This window comes from Protomyctophum bolini (assembly GCF_963924005.1).
Source record: "Protomyctophum bolini genome assembly, chromosome: 11".
NCBI classification, from domain to species: Eukaryota; Metazoa; Chordata; class Actinopteri; order Myctophiformes; family Myctophidae; genus Protomyctophum; species Protomyctophum bolini.
In genome coordinates, this window is record NC_137872.1 from 21,619,054 (window position 1) to 21,639,984 (window position 20,931).

The 20,931-nt window shown below is 43.7% G+C and overlaps 1 protein-coding gene across 1 annotated transcript; it reads right to left on the reverse strand.

The window, feature by feature from the left end:
- Positions 1-1,955: 1,955 nt before the first annotated feature.
- Positions 1,956-19,470, reverse strand: slc16a6b (solute carrier family 16 member 6b). Its single transcript, XM_080775841.1, has 8 exons — positions 19,337-19,470; positions 15,926-16,168; positions 13,631-13,774; positions 10,780-10,908; positions 8,636-9,051; positions 7,110-7,393; positions 6,349-6,578; positions 1,956-4,925 (listed from the first exon to the last, which is right to left on the reverse strand). The coding sequence occupies exons 2-8, from the start codon at positions 16,155-16,157 to the stop codon at positions 4,732-4,734; spliced, it is 1,629 nt and encodes a 542-aa protein (XP_080631967.1). The 5' UTR covers positions 16,158-16,168; positions 19,337-19,470; the 3' UTR covers positions 1,956-4,731.
- Between the last annotated feature and the right edge of the window lie 1,461 nt (positions 19,471-20,931).

The window sequence follows — 20,931 nt, forward strand, 5'->3', positions numbered from 1 at the left end:
TTACCACTGATTCCTATTTCTTAGACCATTATGTCTAGGTATAGAAAGGAATCTACATTCAAGACAGAATCTGAGCAGCTTAATAATGTATATGGCGTCACACGAAGATGTCCCATGACGAAAATAAGAGATCTACAAGCTAACAACCTGTCACATTGCGATGTGTTAACTTGAAGCCCAAACCGCACCAATGCAACATAGTCGCAACTCCTTGCAACAACACAGTTTGCAAGTGTGGCCACAGTTTTGCCTATTGGTCTTACATGAACGCAGTCTTACTATCAAAAGAGGATACAGTAACCTATGGATGAAACTGTCCATTACTCCATTTCCAATGAAGGGTTCGTCCAAAGATTAAGTAATCATAAGCTCTGATAAAAAAAAATCACACCTGTGTGAACGGAGCGGTGCAACAATACATTTATTGTTATAATTACTGTACTCTACTGTGCTCTGTACTGTACTGTATTGTAGTGTACTGTGCGGGGGTCCCCGGAACATCCAGACCCCCAGGAACATGCCCAGGGTGCCGGCCCGGTTCCGGCGAGCCGCCCTGCGTCCAAAACTGTCGAGAAATGACAGAGTTACCGTGTGGGGATCCCCGGGGGGTCCCCGGAACATCCAGTCCCCCAGGAACGCACCCCAGGGGGTGATTGTGCATTACATTCGCCCATTCACACACTGATGGCGGGGAAACTATGCAAGGCACCAACCTGCACATCGGGAGCAATTAGGGATTCAGTGTCTTGTTCAAGGACACTTCGACACTTACTCTGGGGGAGCTTGGGATCAAACTGGTTCCCATCTGGTCGCTCTACCCCTGAGCCACTGCTGCACCCTGTATGTGCTTTCAGATCCCATTCCAAGTGGCTATGATTGCCTTCCAAATTGGGTAGGCAACCCGTGTTCCGAGGAGCACATTTCTCTAGTTTTGATTATTTATTAGGTAAAAATAAAGAAAAATGGCTGCCAGAAAATAAGTGTCAAACAGTACCACCAATTTTTGTTGTATATGAACAATTTTATTTGTACGATTTCAATTCAATTAAAACAAAATAATTTAAAATATAATTTAAAAGAGAATAACAGCAAAAATAACAACAGCTAGGAGAGGGTAAATCCATATAAAATCATAATAAAATGACACAAAACACTTTACAAAGGGGATGTAAAAGAGCACACATTATGTATTACCTTTCATTTCCGTGGTCTATTTGAGTTATTATTGTGGATGAGTCTCGTGCGACAGCCAAAACTCACAATGTGGAACTGTTGTGATCAGAACACAGTGACCGTCTCTAGTCCACTAGTTCCCAAACAGTGGGTCGGAACCCATTTGTGAGTCATGGACGAATTTGTATGGGTCACGACTTGAGGACATAAAAATATATATATAATAATAATAATAATAATAATAATAATAAAAAGAAGTAGTGATAATATCCAATCTCCAAGCCCGCAACGTGGCGCAAAGCGATGAGTTGTGTGCTTGTAAGATCGTCTATTTTCACCACTATGGATCCCAGGCAAACGTCTAATCTGTCTTTTGGTTCTCGACCTAAAAAGTTTGAATTGGGAATCACTGCTCTAGTCCACCATGGTCAGTGAATAACATGCAACACTGGTGGGATATTTATTAACACAATGCTATCATCCAGGTGTAATTACAAGACTATGTACAGCATAAAACCAGGCTGAGTATACAAACTAATCTTTTTGTGTGGCGCCACTGGCGCTAGAACAGTACATGCCATACACTTGCAGCAATTACGGTGTGTGTGTGTGTGTGTGTGTGTGTGTGTGTGTGTGTGTGTGTGTGTGTGTGCACGTGCGTGTCATTGCTGTCGGGCAGAAACCTCTATGGATATCTCCAGATTTCAACATATTGTTTCGTTATAAAGGCCCAAACCGCACCAATGCAACTTCTTGCAACAAAACAGTTTTAAGGAACATGTCAAGACGCTACCAATGCAACGGCTTGCAACTGCCATTGGGGATAATGGTTTCATGCAACTACAGTACTCTCAACCATTTGGTTGGTGCGGTTTGGGCCTCAAGCCCTTTTTTCTCACAGTGTCACACAAGTAGCAAAAAACGACCCCAGCTTGTAGATTGTAATTTTTGGAAGTTTGCGCACGCAATGAACATTAAGAGCTTGTGACTAAATAATAAGTATATACTTATTATATAATATACATATTGTGTTCCAATGGTTCCAATAGGCTGTATATTGGAACCATTGGAACACCATTTCCATTTTGGGAAAAGTGTCCGTTTTGGACATACAAGGTTTCTAACTGACAGTGCCGTTATAGGACTGTATAACCTAGCATGACATCTGCTTTGAGGTGATGCAGAATGCAGGCAGAGCTTCAAGTCTTGTATCCAGCACCAGTATTGTGTGTGTATCTATCTGTCACAAATCTATAAGGGCCAGTAGTAACTCATGGAGGTATTTATTTACCACTGATTCCTATGGACCATTATGTCTAAGAATAGAACGGAATCTACATTCAAGACAGAATCTGAGAGCAGCTTAATTTATATGGCGTCACAAAAGATGTCCCATGACGAAAATAAGAAATCTACAAGCTAACCTGTCACACTGCGATGTGTTAAGTTGTAGCCCAAACCACACCAATGCAACTAGTCGCAACAAAACAGTATTAAGGACAACAGCACCATTGAGGATAATGGTGCAAGTAGTTGCATGTTGCAAGGAGTTGCATGGCAAATCATTGGCGCGGTTTGGGGATTATTATTTGTTTTAGCAAGGGACACCTTCGAAAAACAAAACAAACCCTATACATAAATTCTGATACCATTTCATAAAAGTTCATTCCTGAGACTAAATCTAACCTGCACTAGTCTCTCATTCCTGAGACTAAATCTAACCTGCACTAGTCTCTCAAGCCAAACTCTTCCACAATCTTTGAACGCTTCTGTCTAATAATTCATTACCCTGCTTTGTCATACTACAGTGCTGATCTACAAGCTCACAACACAACAGAATGTGTTTAACCCATTAAAACCAGGAAAGCATCTGTGTCATTTTAGATTTCTTCTTAAAAAATAGCAGATCTGTACAAGCGCATAGTGTGCCATTTCTTGTCACGCTATGAGCCTGTAGATCTGCTATGTTTTTTAAATCTTGAAAATGTGTGCAAATCTTTGACTACAAATAGTTTGAAATCAAACATTTTTAACACAAATCTTTGCTTCTGGGGGTCCCTGGAATAAAATATTTTGAGATGTGGGTCCGTGGCCAAATAGATTTTATTTTGGGCGTTCTTGACAGCACAAATAGGGCAACCAAAGGGTCAGCTATACGTCCCTGGTGAAAGGTGTGGGTTTTACAAATGTTGATGTCGATGTAAAGTAGCAACAAGAGCTTGTGACTGTAAGCATTTGAGCATTCATCTTGAGAGACTAAACAAACTAATAATAAATAACTAAATAAAAGCAACTAGAAATAAATAATTTTGGCATCGGCTAAACGGGTGAATGAGGCAAAAACATCATTGTCTTGGATCATATTATAGGACAAGCTATTGTAAGTGTATCACCACAGTGTATCACCACAGCCGTTCATGTCTTTGGTCTCACAGCACAGACATTACTGCGTGGAAGGGAATGCTTGCACTTCAAGCATCAGAGTGTACGTGCGTACTGTACGTGCGTGCTTGCATGTAGACACGTGTACGCATATGTGTGCCTGCCTGCACTTATGTGTGCACACACACACACATGCATGTGTGCATGTGCACATTTATGTGATAAATTGTAGCACCTGAGAAGGAGAACCAGCATTATATTTACGTATATATTATTCATATTATAGAATTGTGAGATACTGTAGATGCATTCCCGGTTTCAAGTGTTATGCATGATAATTGCTGCTATTTCATATATATTTTATTTGCACAAGAAGAGCACATTATAGTATATTTGACATTTGTACTCTTAAGGTCCCTGCAGACTGCTGCCATTTTTTTTGAGAAAACAGCTAAAGTGGATAATTGCCGAAAAACAGTCTGCAAGGACCTTTACTTTACTAAAATGTTACTGCATTTCGTGGGACGCTTGAAATGATGTCACCCACTCTTTTATACTCATGGTGTCAAGTAGTGGAGTGACATTAAACTGAAGTGGGATCTGGCTTCACACCAATAGCACTTCAACTGTGCTGAACTACACAGAACAGTCAAGTAATCTGAGTGCTTAAGCACTCTCAATCACTTTCTGGTGAGGTATGCAGTAGCTCCAGTTTTCTGAGAGGTGCTTTTGTAACTCCAACCCCGCCACGGGTCCGTTTGGTTACATTTGCACAGTCAGAGTTAAAGGACCACTTTGCCCATGCATTTTCAACCCATATATTAAAATAGAATTGGTCCTCACTAATGCTCATTATAATAAATGGTAAAAAAAAGAAAAGAAAAATATTCTACTCAAGTGTCTCAGCTAATAGAAACTGCAAGCTTTCTATTCATGGAAAGCTATAACAAAAGCCATTGTTCTTGCATAAAACAAAAATACATCTTGTTTGAAATGACTGTCACTGGTAGGCGAGTTTCTGTAGGCTACTGTCCACAGCCCTCCTCTGAGACACAGATTGATTAAGCCAAAATGTTCCCATTATTATAATGAGCATTAGTGAGGGCCAATTGTATGAAGATAGGTTGAAAGTGGCTGAAGTGCTCCTTTAAATGACAGTGTAGTTCACAGTGTAGTTCACAAGGCTCCAGCTGTGTCCCGACAGCTGCCAGCCGGGGAACAGGAGGGGCACCCCTGCGTTCCCGCGGCCCTCCTGCGGGTGGCAGCCCTGGTGGGCCCGACCAGTGCCAGGCAGGCGGCGCCCAGCCCCATGCCCACGGCGCACGAGTAGAAGGCAGAGCCGTAGTTCTCGCTGGCGTCAATTAACACACCTGAGGTTGAGAAATTAGACAGGTATTGTTAATCCTATCGATTAACTCACCTCATGGAGACTTGAATTCATGGATATTTTTTCGTTTTTGTACAGTAAGTGTCTCCAGAACTACGGCTGGTCATAGAATCATTGGATTATGATTAGGAATGCGACAAAAACGACAAGATATCCATGAATCTAGTAGAGTAGAGTAATCTATCTCGGTAGGCTATTTTGGTATTATTTCCATTACCATTAAGGTGACTTAATGTATGTTTTTAAGCACTATTTTGTACATAAGCCATTTGGGAAATCTACAATGCGATTCATTCATTGTGAGCTTGTGAGCATTGTGGATAGGGGTGGGTCCCGAACCTCGGGACCAAGTATGTACCGAACCGAACGTGCCTGGGTACCGGGTACCCATTACAATAATTCAATTTCGGTTCTCTCTATCGGTTCCCACGGACACGCAGTCACACGATATTTATCCCATAATACGTGCGCAGCACTGAATCAACATGAGACGAAAGAGAGAGAAAGCGTTGGTGCACTCACTTTGAATGCGCGCCCGTGTGTGTGTAGGGTCCAGATGCCCAGTCAGTTCGAAGAGGTGGCGAAAAAACAACAAAAGATAGCCTACTTTGGGCAGCCCGTGTGCATGCACATTTCTGTTAGTAGCAAACCACAGCATGCAAGCCGCCTTTGTTTTCAATGTTCCCCCAATTAGCACGTCGATCAGGAAACCCGTTCTTACCTATCAGCCGGAGATGCGCTGCCCCCCCCCCCCCCTTCATTAGCGATGCTAATTTGCCCAGTCAATCGTGTGTGTGTGTGTGTGTGTGTGTTGCTCTCAGATATGCTTTTATTTGTTATTGGTAATAGGAGAAGTAGCATACAACAACACTATTGCCCTGGGTAAATACAGAATAGATATTATATTTAAAATAATCACTATATTATCCAGAAATGGCTCAATAATATACTATTCATTATACATGTCTTAAATTGACATTGAACTTTTTTGTTAAATAAACGTTTGACCTCTTATTTAGGTAATTTTATACCATTTTGGAACCGAAATAGGGAACCGTTAAGAACCTGAATCGGTACCGGATTCGCAAAAATCCAAACGATACCCATCCCTAATTGTGGATCAGCTAATTTGAATGGGTGTGTTGACAAAAAGTATTCTACTTTGGCACTGTAAGTATATGTTAATGCTAATACGGTGAATGTGAATGAAACTGGAATATGCATATTCCCTAGTGAGGTGCGGAAGTTGGTTTAAAACGATTCCGAATGGAGCTCAGCGACAGAGGAGTGTTTTATGTAAGCAATCAGAGCTAACTTCTTCCATCACTGAGTATGTAGGTATAGAGAATGTTTGTTGCAGACAAATAGTGCATGATAGGAAATGCTTGTCAGAGGTTATAATGTACCTCCTAGCGGGGGTCCGGCCAGTCCAGCGAAGCTCTGGATGCACACGTACACCCCGACGGACGAGGCCATCTTGTGCACGCCCACCACGTCCTCCTCTGCCAGCATGGGGATGTGAGTGGAACCCACGCTGCCCATGAAGAAGCCGTACAGCGCCGAGCACACCGCCAGGCCCCAGAACTCCCACACCATGGTGAAGGCCACCAGCACCAGACACAGTAGAACCACACACCTAGAGGGAAAACACTTAATTCAAGTCAATTTAATACATTATATAAAATGTAATTGATTTCAATCTCATTATCTATCTACAAGCTTTGGTAATGGTGCATTTATATAGTGCCTTTATCCAAGGCGCTGTACATGGATATATTGTACATTGCATTCACCCATTCACACACACATTCGCACACTGATGGCGGAGGAAACCATGCGAGGCACCAACCTGCTCATCGGGAGCAATTAGGGGTTCAGCGTCTTGCTCAAGGACACTTCAACACTAACTCTGGGGGAGCCTGGGGTTAACCTGGGAATCTTCCGGCCACTCTGACCCACTGCCACTACCCCTGACCCACTGTTTATATCTACCTATAAGCATAAGCAGCATGTTAGTCGACCAAAACTAGACTAACCCTAAAACATTTCAGATGACTAAAATATGACCAAAACTGAATTTTATTCAAAAGACTAGTATGACTAAAACAAAATGAAAATGTGCTGTCCAAATCAACAGTGGTTCAGGGGTAGCGCCCTCTCCACTCACCCCAGCATCACCAGGGTCTTCCTGCAAGGCAGCCTGTTCATGGCCGCGCCGATGGAGAGGCGCCCGCACACGTCCGCCACCGCCATGATGGACAGCATGTAGGCCGCCATGTTCTCCTCCACGCCGCGGCTCTTGCTGAGCTCCACGACGTACAACGGCGGCGCGAAGAAGCCCAGCGTGGCGAAGAGCCCAAAGAGCGAGTAGCAGATGAAGGCGGGGTCCTCGAGCACCGAGAAGTCCAGGAGCTTGGCCCTGTTGGGGCGCCGCTTGTCCCCTAGCGCCACCTATAGGGGGGATGATGTACGGATTAACCCCATTAAGACCTGGAACAAACCTGTCACCATAGCTTTTAAACACTTTAACCATTATTTTAAACTATTAGCTGGGTCCAAAATAAAATCTCACGAAAATGTTAGTGCTGTGTGACCGAGTCGTAATGTGCGATTTGTGAAACAGTCTGAAAGGAGCACCCCACACATGCTAGCATTGATTTCTAAAACAAATTATGTTTTAGTAATATATTGTTCCTGCTGTTCGACACTACTGCCAATAAGGTGAAGAAATCACAGATTAAGGCTTTAACCTTAGCTTTTATATAAAATATCCCAAGACTATTCTAAGATTTTATGGAAGATGCTTCTGAAAATATTGCTAGTTTGACCATTTCAAATGCTCTAATCTTAAAATAAAAACCGAAAACAGCCTATCTACAACCTCTCTTTATTATCATTTTGGGCCACAACAAGTGCAAGATAAAAATATAGCTGCAAGCAGCGATAAGGCGGGACAAAGAAAGAAGATAATACGGAATAAGAACAATATGCACAAATAAGAATCACAGGCCGAGTAACAGTAACATTATTATAGTATTTTTGGTAACAACTGTCCGGGTCTTTATCCATTACTACAGTGTGTTTTCACGTACAAACTTCTCTTTGTACACTTTCAGTGCTATTTGGCATGACCGGCCTCTACCATACGGTACAGTTGCAAAAGCATCATTTTTTGACTTAAAAGAAATATACTACGATTATTTGTCCGTATAGGTCCAAAGTTCACGTGTAGACGTTTTTGTGCATTTTGATCAAAGATCCTGGGAGGATATACATTTTAACTGTTTTTCATATAATTAAAAATGGCGGGTCATTTTAAGGTCAGATGTCAAAAGTCAGAACACGAAAGTTGTTCGGCATGAGGAGACACATATGTGTATCAAAGTGTCATTGCTAACGGTCAAACGGTTCATGAGATATTCACGTTCAAAGTTTGCATTTTCAATTGAGTGCTATAGCGCCACCATTTGGCCAATCATCATGGGCTTCGCATAGTCACCGTTTGGCATGGCCCTCTACTACCAGATTACCGCGTTTCGCGAAAACCGACTGCACCGTTCAGTCAGAACTGCAATTTTTGGCGGAAGGAGAAGAAGAAGAAAAAACAACACAAAAACAATAAGTGACCAAAGCCACTGCGTGACTTCTTGGTCCCTTAAAAACCCCATTTCATATAGTTCAAGGAATCCGTACCTCCACCTCGCCGTCCAGACTCTTCAGTGGGGTGGGAGGTACACTGGCGGACCCCTGCTCCTCCCACTCCATCATCAGGGCCTTGGTCTCCGTCGGTGCCGCGGACACTGCCCGCATGTCCGTGCTGGACGCAGTCAGTGAGGTGACGCCCGAATCCTCGGACTCCCGGGAGTCCCCTGAGGCTGAGCTGATGGAGGTTCGGGTCTGCTCATTGTCCAGGTCGTACGTGGTCTGCAGCCGTTTCAATGACGGGGACGGCTGCTGCTGCTTCTCGGGGATGGGGTGCGGCTCTTCGCACTGCGGCTTGATGACGATTGGACGGAGGAGGCAGCCGCAGCCAATCACGGTTGCTTGGAGGAGGCCGATGAGCATCAGACAGTATCGCCAGCCTATGTGTCTCTTCAGTGCGGTTAAGGCTGGGCAGGATGGGAAGAAGAAGGGTGGGGAGGTTAGCTTTGTCATACACATATTCTATATAATTCATATCCCTTTAATGAATACTGAGGTAAAATGGAGAAAAATTGAGTGCCAATAACCGTGATAAAACATGGCCTTGAGTGTTGCAGGCCTTTATCCCCCATTGTGAAACAGGGATAGACTCCCGCATCTGGCTGATACTGACAATAAGCCTCTCTAACCTATTTATTATACAACAGCACTCTTGTTGCACATTTGTGTTGTTAAAATTGGCCATATTTTTAGGGGAAAATAGCAGATCTAAAAGCTCACAACGGATCATCGTGACTCATTGTGAGTCATGCATAAACGTAGAGTTAAAGTGGTTAAAAATGTTGATCAGCACTTTGAGAACCAGAATGCAATAGAGGAGATTCTTCATCAATGAATTGTAATTGACACTGTAGTGTACAGACCAGGGGGGCAGTCAGACGGATATTTTGTGAAGCCACTAAGGAAATGAAAGTTCATATAATGGCCTGTTGTGGCGCTGTCATTGGGCTCAAAAAAACCCATAGCCCCATAGAAGTCCATGTATTTGGGCCCAACTTCACCTAGACTGTATTACCTTAATAAACATGGTCATGAATACTTTTTGCTTCCAGTCACTAGTTTAAAGTCTCATTTCTAATATCATAATATTCTTTTTGGAAAATTATGGTCCCATTTATAAAAAAAATGTCCATAAAGTCGCGCATGTTCTGAGGGGCGTGACTACCGTTACAGTCTATGAACGGGATCCCCCACCCACTCGAGTCAAAATAAAAACCAACGAAGAAGAAGGGGGAAGTCCCGCCTCGTTGTCTGGGCCAGCCAATGGGCCAGCTGGCCTGAACTGGGCCAAAACGGATCTAGAAAGATGGCGACTTCCATTGCAAGGACTGACAGGCTTCATTTTACGTTTTTACGCTTTGTCCATATTTTTTACAGTCTATGGTACAGACTCACGCTCCAGTGAGGCCTGCCACTAACTCGACATCTGGGGAGCCACTCCCCAGAGTCAGATCAAGAGTAGCTCTGGTCAAGAAAGGGATTTAATTTTACTAGAAAAAATACTTCTAGTTACTCAACTGCGCCCTCTACCGATATTGCAGGAAGACAAGGCAAAATGCCGAACATACAGAAAATAACAGAATAAGTCTGAAGGACTGCAGTATTAGTAAACAAGTACAAAGGCAAGAATAGTAACAACAACTTCCTTTCTTGACTTAAGCAAATACAGAACATAAATCAACCACATAACCATTAAGGTCAAGCCAAATATTAGTCCAGTAGTTTGGACCTAAGTCAATGCTCAAATTCAAAGGCAGAGGAGCGAGGCGTGACACCCATAGCCTTAATGCAACGGCAGCAAAGGGCATTAGAGCTATGGACAGAGCTAGATCAAGAGTACAGTATACTGTATATTATCCTTCTTATATTATCTCCCTCCCTCTCTGTCTCTCTCTGTCTCTCCGTCTGTCTCTCTCTGTCTCTCTCTGTGTCTCTCTCTCTTTCTTTCTTTCCCCCGAAAGCTGGCCACCCACCCTAGAGTCTGGGTCTGCCTGACGTTCCTTCCAGTTAATGGAGTTTTTCGTTGTCACTGTTGCAAAAATGCTTGCTCGGAGTGGGGCAATGACGGGTCTCTACATGTAAAGTGTCTTGAGGCAACTTGTTTTTGAATTGACAAAATTAAACTGAATTCTCACCTGGACCGAAAGCGCACATGGCGAAGGACTCTCCCGAGGACGCCATAGAGGTGACAGTGGCCCTGCGTCTGTCGAAGTACTGGGCCAGGATGGTGACCGTGGGGAGGAAGGCCAGGCAGTATCCCAGGCCTGGGGACACACACACAACATGGGGACAAAAAGGGGGACATGACAGCCACCGACCGACCGGCCCCCGTCTGAACTTCACATGTTGACAGCATGTCAAGATGTCAGCTCGCTCAAAAGGGTGGGCGGGGCCAGCGGAATGCACGGCAGGGCTGCTATGGTGAACGCTGAAAGAGAAAACGTACAGTACAACCTGCAGTGTTAATTTAACTCTCTCAGAGTTACAAATGATATACAGTAACACTAACACTGAGGATTTGACTGTGTGTACATTGTGTTCCAAAGAACAATAGCTTCTATTTCAGCATGCTACGTTTTCAGGAAGAGGAAGCCTACAGATTCTATTAGCTTTAAATCCCCATTGATGATGTCATTGGCAGGCAGGTTTCTGAACTGTCCACAGCCCACCAATGAGACAGAGTGAGACAGAAATGCTAAAGAGCAATTATAGTGAGGACAATGTTGAAAATGCGTGAAGTGCTCTTTTAAGCAAGTGGTTGTTATTAAAGCCACATTATAGTAATAATACAACCTAAGTAGGTTTCCCATTAACCCATTTTGGGCGGGAACCCCTTTTGGTGTTAGCATCATGTTATGCTTTAGCCACTCGGTGGCGCGCTATGAGTTTCTAGATCTGCTATTTTTGGGGGGGGGGGAATCTGAAAACTCAGGATGTAGAAGACATTTTTTTAATCGTTCCCAGGTCAAAATGGGTTAAGTAGTTTCCCATTAATTAAGATCACCTGGCAAACTAGATCACCTGGCAAACTAACTAACACGCCTGACAGCGCTCGTAATTGCAAACATTTTTGACCATTGCGTGAAGTGAAATCCTACCGAGACGTCGCTTGCATAATAATTTGGAACACAGCGTGTTGTACAGAATGACAGACAGAGGTACGGAGGAGGTGCGTGTCCGGTAGAGATCCATGTACCAATGTGTTCCTTCCCGGTACCGATTCCGATCCATAACTTGCATATCGGTCGATACAGAGTACCGATCCGACACCATAGCATTTAAACAAATCTAAGACAGTGATTCTCCAAGTGGGGTCCAGGGACCATCAGGGTTCCTCGAGGGGGTTCCAAATGGACCCTTACAGGCCTGTAACTCTGAGAGTTATGGGGGTCCTTGAAATAAAACAAAAAATGTGAGAACCACTGATCTAGGAATAAATCAAATCAAATCCATTAATAATTGTTAAAGCGCAGCTACAACAAGTTGTACAACAAAATAATAATGTATAGTACAGTAAGAGTATAAAACAGTTTTGCAGTTTCAACAAAAACTGAAGCATTAAAAATACAAAATAATGGATTACTGTAAATTAAATATCATGTGGAAAATTGTGTGGTATTGGATTGCGATAGACTGGCATACTCGCCGATACCATCATTTTCTGGTTATGCAGAGAGAACACACGCTCGATCATAACCTCTGTTTGGCCATGACGACTGATCATGACGATCTGATCAGCCTCCCCTGTTGCGTCTCAAACCAGACCACGTTGCAATGAGACGTGTTGTGAACTTGTAAATCGGCTATTTTCGACAAAGAAATGTGGTCTAGAGTAGACTAAGGGGCCAACAATAGGGGGACAATAGGGGGCCATGTACAAATCCCTAGGTTGTATAAAACAAAGTATAGTGTTGAAGTTATTTAACACAACATAACTGCAAACATTACATTGTCACAAAAGCATGGATACTTTAAGTGTACAGTATACATACTGCATACTGTATACAAAGGGATCTGTCTTTCGTCAAGTGAATGTCAGAAGTGTCATGCTGCTGTGCAATACTTTGACTCTCCAGTAGGAGATGCACTTGTTCCACTTAACAGCCTTGACTCAGGTAATTTGCCCTTTCTCACAAGAAAAGAAAGATTTGATCATTTGAAAAATGATGATGCTAACCAACAATGGCGCACTGTGTATTTCAGAAATGTCATTCAGGTTTAAGAGCATCACACAGCAGTGAAACAATCCTTCAGGGTCCTCTGTGCAATGTTTGGCCATACAGTCTTAATAGACCAGTAGTTGATGGTATCTCTGGCTTAGTCTTATTATTAAAGCTATTTAGAGTAGAATTGTTTTAAATGTCGAGGGGCTGGAAAAACAAACAAATGTACTACGTTATGAGATGTAACAAATACAAATCTTGAATCAGGATGGTTCAAGGTTCACTTTATTAGTAATTTTCAAATGTTTGGACAAAACGAAAATCGTACTCAGGACCAGCAGTGTATATAAAACACTAGAAGAAGGATGTGTGATGTATGAGGAATTCAATAATTGAACCATTATTTTGTATTATGACATCTCATCCTTCCATGCTGTGTAAAGGTCCTTAAACACTGCGAGATGAATAAACGATCCCAAAATGACGAAAATCACACTATTCATGCAGGTGAAGGTGAAGCATCTTTCATACAGATTGATGCCGTAAACAAGCTCTACACGATTGCTACACAAAGCTCTAGATCAGCTATTTTTGCTTCTTTTGAAGAAAAAAAATGAAAGAATAGTTTCTGACTTCTGACGGAGAACTCAGGGTTATTACCACATCCTGGACAGGGCCCAAATTACGTTCTGAGAATCTTATCTGAAACCCAGCCGTAGCGTATGGAAACAAAGCCAGAATCATGTGAAATGCATTTCACTGCCCTGTTTCGGTTAGCTCTTGTAGTTGAAACGAGCGATGGATCAGACAGTGAGATCGGTACCTGAGACGAGGCCGAGTGTGATGTACATTTCGTCAATGGAGTTGACGAAGGCGGAGGTGATGGTGCCCAGGCTGATCAGGAAGCCCCCCGTCATCACCACTGGCTGGAAGCCAAAGCGGTTACTCAGCACTGTGGACAGTGGGGCTGCATGGGGTACACAGAGAGCAGGACAACCACTGTAATGGATGCAAATGTATCAACATCAATATACTTACAGTACCAAAGTAAAACTACATGTTATGTTTTATTTGTGTCAAACTTTATATTCAAAAATCTATAAGCTCACAAGGTTAAAGCTAGAATAATGCAAGATTCCTGGTCTGTGCCAACTCAGGATCAATTTAACCATTGCATAACTTCACTAAAAGCAATAATACCGTGTAGCCCATTTCTTTCTTCTGTCCAGATTTCAAAGCTGATTTTGAGGCAGTTCTAACAACGAACACTAGTAGTGCACATGTGCACATCAGTATGGGAGATTTTATTTTAATTTTTTAAGGCACACGTTTCTTTTCCTTTCTTTTCTTGTGCACTGTCAACTTTTATATGTATGTATTACTACAAGCAAAATGTCCAGACATTTTGAAGACTTTCCTTCCAATAGCCAGATTATTTTCCAGCACTCTGATCTGTCCTGCTGACTCATGACAGTTGATCCATAGACAGAGTGACCTGTGAGCCTTTCTCCTCATCAATCCTACTCATAAAGAAACCAGTCACAACTGGAGTGATAACAGAACAATGCTATACTGCTGATGCTAAGCATCCGGTCAGTCAGTCACCTGGACGCTGTGACACACACACACACACACACACACACACACACACACACACACACACACACACACAAGGCGACTGACTGTGTGGCCTGGTCTGGTGTCACTGGTCTGTCTGTGTGGTCAGATTTAGTCGCCCTCCGGTCATACAAGACGATCCGAGACGACTCTCCAAAGTTGTGATTGCATTGTATTAATACAGGGTTTCCTGCACAATGTTCTTGGCATGGCGCTGCGCCATGCCTGGAATTATTTGCGCCAAGCTATCATATAACAAAAAAAAAATTAAAAGGGGGGGCTAGTGAATCATGGTGTGTGTGTGATATGAAATGTCCAGTACCTCCCCAGTGTCCCCCCGAGTGCCTCCCCAGTGTCCCCCTGAGTGCCTCCCCAGGGTCTCCCCAGTGCCTCCCCAATATCTCCCCAGTGCCTCCCCAGTGTCTGCCCAGTGCCTCCCCAGTGTCGTCGTCCCCCCCCCCCCTCGAGTGCCTCCCCAGTGTCCCCCCGAGTGCCTCCCCAGTGTCTCCCCAGTGCCTCCCCAGTGTCCCCCTGAGTGACTCCCCAGTGTGCCCCTAAGTGCCTCCCCAGTGCCTCCCCAGTGTCCCCTCAGTGCCTCCCCAGTGTCCCCTCAGTGCCTCCTCAGTGCCTCCCCAGTGTCCCCTCAGTGTCTCCCCAGTGTTCCCCTGAGTGCCTCCCCAGTGTCTCCCAGTGCCTGACCAGTGTCTCCCCGTGCCTTCCCAGTGCCTCCCCAGTGCCTGCCCAGTGTCCCCCAGTGTCCCCCCAGTGTCTCCAATAGCAATACAAGAGCAATAATACGAATTCATCTTAATTTATCAATCCTATTAATTAATTAATCAAAAATTTAGACGCGCGGCCATCGGCCGCGCGCCATAAGCCCCCCCCCCCCCCCCCCCCCCCCACGCCCAGCACCATGCCAAAGCTATTTCCTGCAGGAAACACTGAATACAACTAATAATTAACGATCAATTGTTAAATAGTTGACAATTTCGATTTCAATGTGTTTTTCACATTGAACACTGAAACAGAAAAATGTCAGTGTGCTTTTTAGGCTTTGTGCAACAAACATTGCAAAGGGCAGATACGACCAATATATGACTGCCATTGATCGGTTCCCGTAGCTACAATAGCCGATCTAGTCTAGTCTAAGTTTACAACGTATCGCGTTGTAAGCGTTCTCAAATAAACATGAGAAATTGCATCTGAGCCAGTCTTGCATATTTTATTTTAGAGTGCCACTTTTTCCATTTATGGTTTATGACTTAAGTTGTTTTTAAGACGTCATCTGGCTGATATAAATGTCTCAATGAGACATTCATGTCTCGTGGAGCACGGTGAGGATGATGATGAGGGTAGGGTGTCAGACTATGAAAGGCAGCCACAGTGGGCGCTCGCCACCTCACACGAGTGTGATCTTTTATATTTATGGGCATTTTTCAACAGATGAACGATTATCTCAAATAATTGTGAATAGGCGATTCTGTAAACTATGTGGACTAACCGGTGAAGGTCATGATGAAGACACAGATAGAGAGGACCCAGGACACCCTGGTGTTGCTCTCCCCAAAGTCCTTGATCAGGTCCTCCAGGAAGATGCCCAGGCTCTTGATGACACCGTAGGTGCACACCTCCACCAGGAAGTAGGCGGCGGCTATGGCCCAGCCCCACCCCCCGTCAGGCACCGCTGGGTAGACGCATGGTCCCAGGCATCCGCCTGACGTAGAGCCCACCATGGCTGCACCTGCTGGGGCAAGACAATGTATCTGGATGTTAGATACAAGCAGGGTTCAATTTGATCGATTTTCCGCTGGGCATAAAGTATAATTATAATAAAGTAATACCGTAATACCGCAGCATAAACAGCCACGGTATTGATACTGTGAGATTTCCGAGCTCACGGTATGTATTTATGTATTTATTATTTGATGTGCATGTGACTTGCCTAGTGGTCCGGGCACCGCATACCACATATCTTACAATAAATGCACCACGTCTCTGTACCTGTAGAATTCCCAGCCTATGCCTCAGCTAATTGATTGCCATGGCAACCCCACACTTGCCATTTGATAACTTAACCAGTCCACTTTTCACAGTTTGCACTCCTTAGACAAAGGCAGACAGACAGATACAGAGATCTCCATATATACACTATGGGCACAAAAGGGACACAGACAGACGTTAAAACGGGTGCTATGACAACGGGTATTGCATATTAGGTTTCCAACCTATCGTTCGGCTTTGCATCGTAGGCTGGTGGCCGACTCTAATGCAGCCTGTGGCGCGGGTTCGAGTCCCAATCTCGACAACCTTTGTTGCGTGTCTCTCCCCATTTTTCTGGATTTGGCCCAATCCATCCCAGAATGCACTCTGTTCCTACCCGGAAGGAGGAGTGAAATCGCCTCATGCGCTTTTGAGCAACTTAATGCAAGTGGATGGGAGGAGAAATCCGGTGCTGTCTCGACTATTAATATATACTCAAGATAGGCAGCTTAATGTTAAATTAGCATCCAAAATGTAAAAAGAAAAGAAAAAATTATAATAAATGCAATGTTTTGTAAAAATTGTCTGAAATAAGACAAAATAGCCTATACATGATTTGAAGTTTTGAGCATGAACATTTGACATTTAAGGCCTGATACTTCAACAATATTGCATCAACACCTGTGGCTAGCCAACCATTACGGCATAATAAACAGTATATGTCGATTGTCGAAGCAAGGGTAGAGGTCTGACAATGATGTACCGTGCATGTTCAAATCATGTACTGTATACTATAGGACCATTTTCCAAACCATAAATTTTATCTAAACTTTTCCACACTCTCGGGAAAAAGAACATTGCCAGACTTTTCAGGTGACCTTGTATCAAAACCCCCACTCCACCCCTCTCTCTCTCTCTCTCTCTATATCTCGCACGCGCGCTTGTCCCCCTGCCCCCACGTCCCTTATCTCCATCTTCTGGTGCAAACCAGTAACCACCCCATGGTGGCAACAAGGCACCTCAGAGGATGGTGTAACAGTTGTCAGAGGAGAGCCACATATACTGTATACAGCCATTACAGTAACATTAGAGCTGCATAGGAGATATGGACATTGGACAACATAAAAATGTCCTTACCTTTGTTTTTTTTAACAAATCCTTCTGTGACTGTAGTATGTGAGTTGTGGGGACTATCGGTGCTTTGACAAATAATCATCACTATTAAATGCCTATAGCTATACGTCTGGTGGTCTATAACTATATAGGCCTACTGTAAGTGTGGAAACTATAGGCCTATATATTGGGCAAATAATAGAACCAGTGGCCTGGGCCGTGGCTCAGTGGTCCAGGCACCTTGGCTGGTAATCCAGTCTGGCAGTGTCTGGCAGATCGACTCCTGATCCCATGGTCTTTACTGCATGTCATCCCCCCATCTCTCTCCCCATTTCCTGTCAGCCTACTGTCTGCCATAAAAACATAAAGGCGAAATAGTAAGACGCCTGAGGGCGCATCCGCCTGGGTGACATCAGACTGCTGGGCGAGAGCTGGCACTTTGGCATGGGGGGGGATCAAATCAACATAATATGGAATTAATTCTGTACTGGCCATATATGTAGCGTGTATTGAGTGTACAGGGTTTGATGAGGTCAGATCAACATATGGAATGTCAGAACAGGTCAGCTCCAAATGGAGATCTAAGGATGGCAGCAGGGGCAGTGTCTTGAGTGTACAGGTTTGGAAAAGTTCCAAATGCCATCACTTTACTTATAACCATCTCATAATATTGTGATGTATGTAAGTAATAAGTATGCCACATCACAATATTATGATATCCAAAATCTCAGATTTCATATCACAATATCAATATAATATTCCATACATAGGCTTATATACGCTAGGCTACTTATTTCTCCAACCCATAATAGACATTAATGTTTTACCTTGTACATAAGTGTGTACACAGCTATCTCACATCTTTGATACAAAATACCATTAGGATATAGTGTATCCTATTAGCCTTGGATCAAGATGTAGGCGAGGCTATTCTATTGATTTTACTATAGGTAGAAAGTCAGACTTGATTAAAGAAAATCACACCCGTGTGAAGTGAGTGGTGCAACTCCGTGTTGGGGTCCGGGGGAGTTCCAGACCCACAGGACCACGGCCAGGGTGCCGGCCCGGTTCCGGCGAGCCGACCCCACGTCCGAAACGGTAGAGAAATTAAAGAGTTACCATGTGGGGGACTGGGTCCCTCTACTGTACTGTACTGTCAGTGTCACTGTAGGCTACTGTACTGGCACATCCGAAATCATCATACAGTTAATATGTGCGTGTGTGTTATGTGTTTGTGTGTGTGTGTTAGGTTGCTCACAGGTGGTGAAAAAACAACCATGCTATTTGTGTGCTCATACCCACCCAGGCAGGCAGGCAGCCAGCCAGCCAGCCACACACTTAGCTCCGTTAAGGGAGTGGTTGCACCACAAAAAATAGCCTGCGATAATAATCTTGATCCAAGGCTGGCTAGCCCATTAACCATTATGATGGTGGCTGTGATGACCTACTTGTCTATTCATAGGATAGTACTGTATAGGTTAGTTAACCCTTACAATTTATATTAAGCGCTTCTCCTCGGATAGATGCATGTAGTCGTGGACTCGTGGTCTCCATATACAAACTTTCTAATAGCATCGATTCGTGTCAGAGTGGACTCGGCATGTCCGCACTGCAGTGATGATGTCAACCTATCTTCAACACTAAACGCAGAGTGAGTAGGCTAAATGCTTCATTTGGCGACAAGAACTGCTGCTCCCTTGCCGACAGGTCTTCAACGTCAACCTGAAGACCGGTGCCCTGTTGGCAAGCGCCACTGTGTAGCACCACAGTGTCCCCAACGACCCCAAGCATCTCAGTCAGATCAACCGCGTCTACTTACCAACGGTCAACCGTCACCGTCACTCCCCAATGGTCTGTCACCAGCCGCAGGTTAAAATACATAAATAGAGTCAATGGCTGCTTCGGTTCAAAGGGGGCCGGGCCCGCTTGTAAAAAATATAAAAAACTATAAACAATATATTCATCCTTGCATGCTTGCACTGTTTATACGATTAAAGTCATCCTCGTGAGTCGTGCCGTGCTGCCCGTGCAGCAGCAGCACTGTTAGCGTCGTACGATAGCCTGTCAAGTATTTCCTCCTTCGGCGCACCGGCCCTCCGCGCACATCCACCACTGACAGCAGCTTCGGGAGGGGGGACGGGGGGGACGGGCTTTGTGGGAGGGGGATCTGTGGATGGATGCTTAAGGACCACTTCACCACTTTTCAACCTATCTTCATATACCGTACTAGGTCCTCGCTATAATAATCTTGATAAAATGGCACCATTTTTTCCCTACTCTGTCTGTGTTCATAGGAGGGCTGTGTGGGCAGTTCAGAAACCCGTCCACCATGACATCATTGATGGGGAATCCAAGCTAATAGAAATTGCAGGCTTGCTAGTCCTGAAAAGTTGCAATGCGAAAATGGAAGCCATCTTTCTCATGATAATGAAAATCTAAACATTTTTATAAAAGAATATTGTTGTCACTGGTGGACGGGTTTCTGATCTGTGGTGAAGTGGTCCTTTAGAATTACATCACTTTTCTTTTATGAGTTTCATAATAGCCTATGAGACAGTTAAATGAGTTAATTAAACGTATAGGCTATACATTCATGTTAAAACCCTGGCTAGCCTGCTACACCTGCTACTTATTCAGGGGGCGTATAGGCCTTAACTGAATAGTCTCGTGTTTTCATGTCAGGCACGCTCAAATAGAAATGTCCTATTTCAAACAGTTCCGGCTTGATTATGTTCTGTATAATATATTGTAATTAATCCAACTATTAATTTAATCGCAATATTACACTCGAGGGGAGGGTGTCACTTAAGTGATGCTTGCGGAACTCAAAGACTAAAGCCTTGTTCCTGACCGCATCGCTGGCATACCAATAATCATCAATAATCCCACACCCTCTCATTGCTACATTATTTTGTCCACAATTATTTTCTTCTGCTTGGTCAAACCTCGCAAACCTTAGTTGTTCCAAATCCATTTTTATGTATTTAATGTATTACCATGTTTTGTTCTATCTTAGTCTTACTGTAGCCTATATCACTCTGGATTAAGAGCGTCTGCTAAATGCCTTAATTGTAAAGTAACTTTGAGGTATTTGTAGTTTACTTGAGTGATTATATGAACACACCTCCAGCATGGCTTTATATAAGGTATAAATAAATACATACAACCCCCATTGCAATTATCTTTATTCAGCTCAAGACAAATTGCTCAAAGTATACGGTACACAGAATCCATTCCAGAACGGTGGTTCTCAAACATGTCCAACAAAAATATTAAAAATGCTTCAGCCTCTCTCCTCCCCGCCCCGATGCTCCAGTCCCTGACATCTGTGACATCCGCTGGCAAAAGTTATTTTATTATATTCAAAAATATGCTGATGTAAAGTTATATAAAAGTGTAAAGTGTAAAACTTAA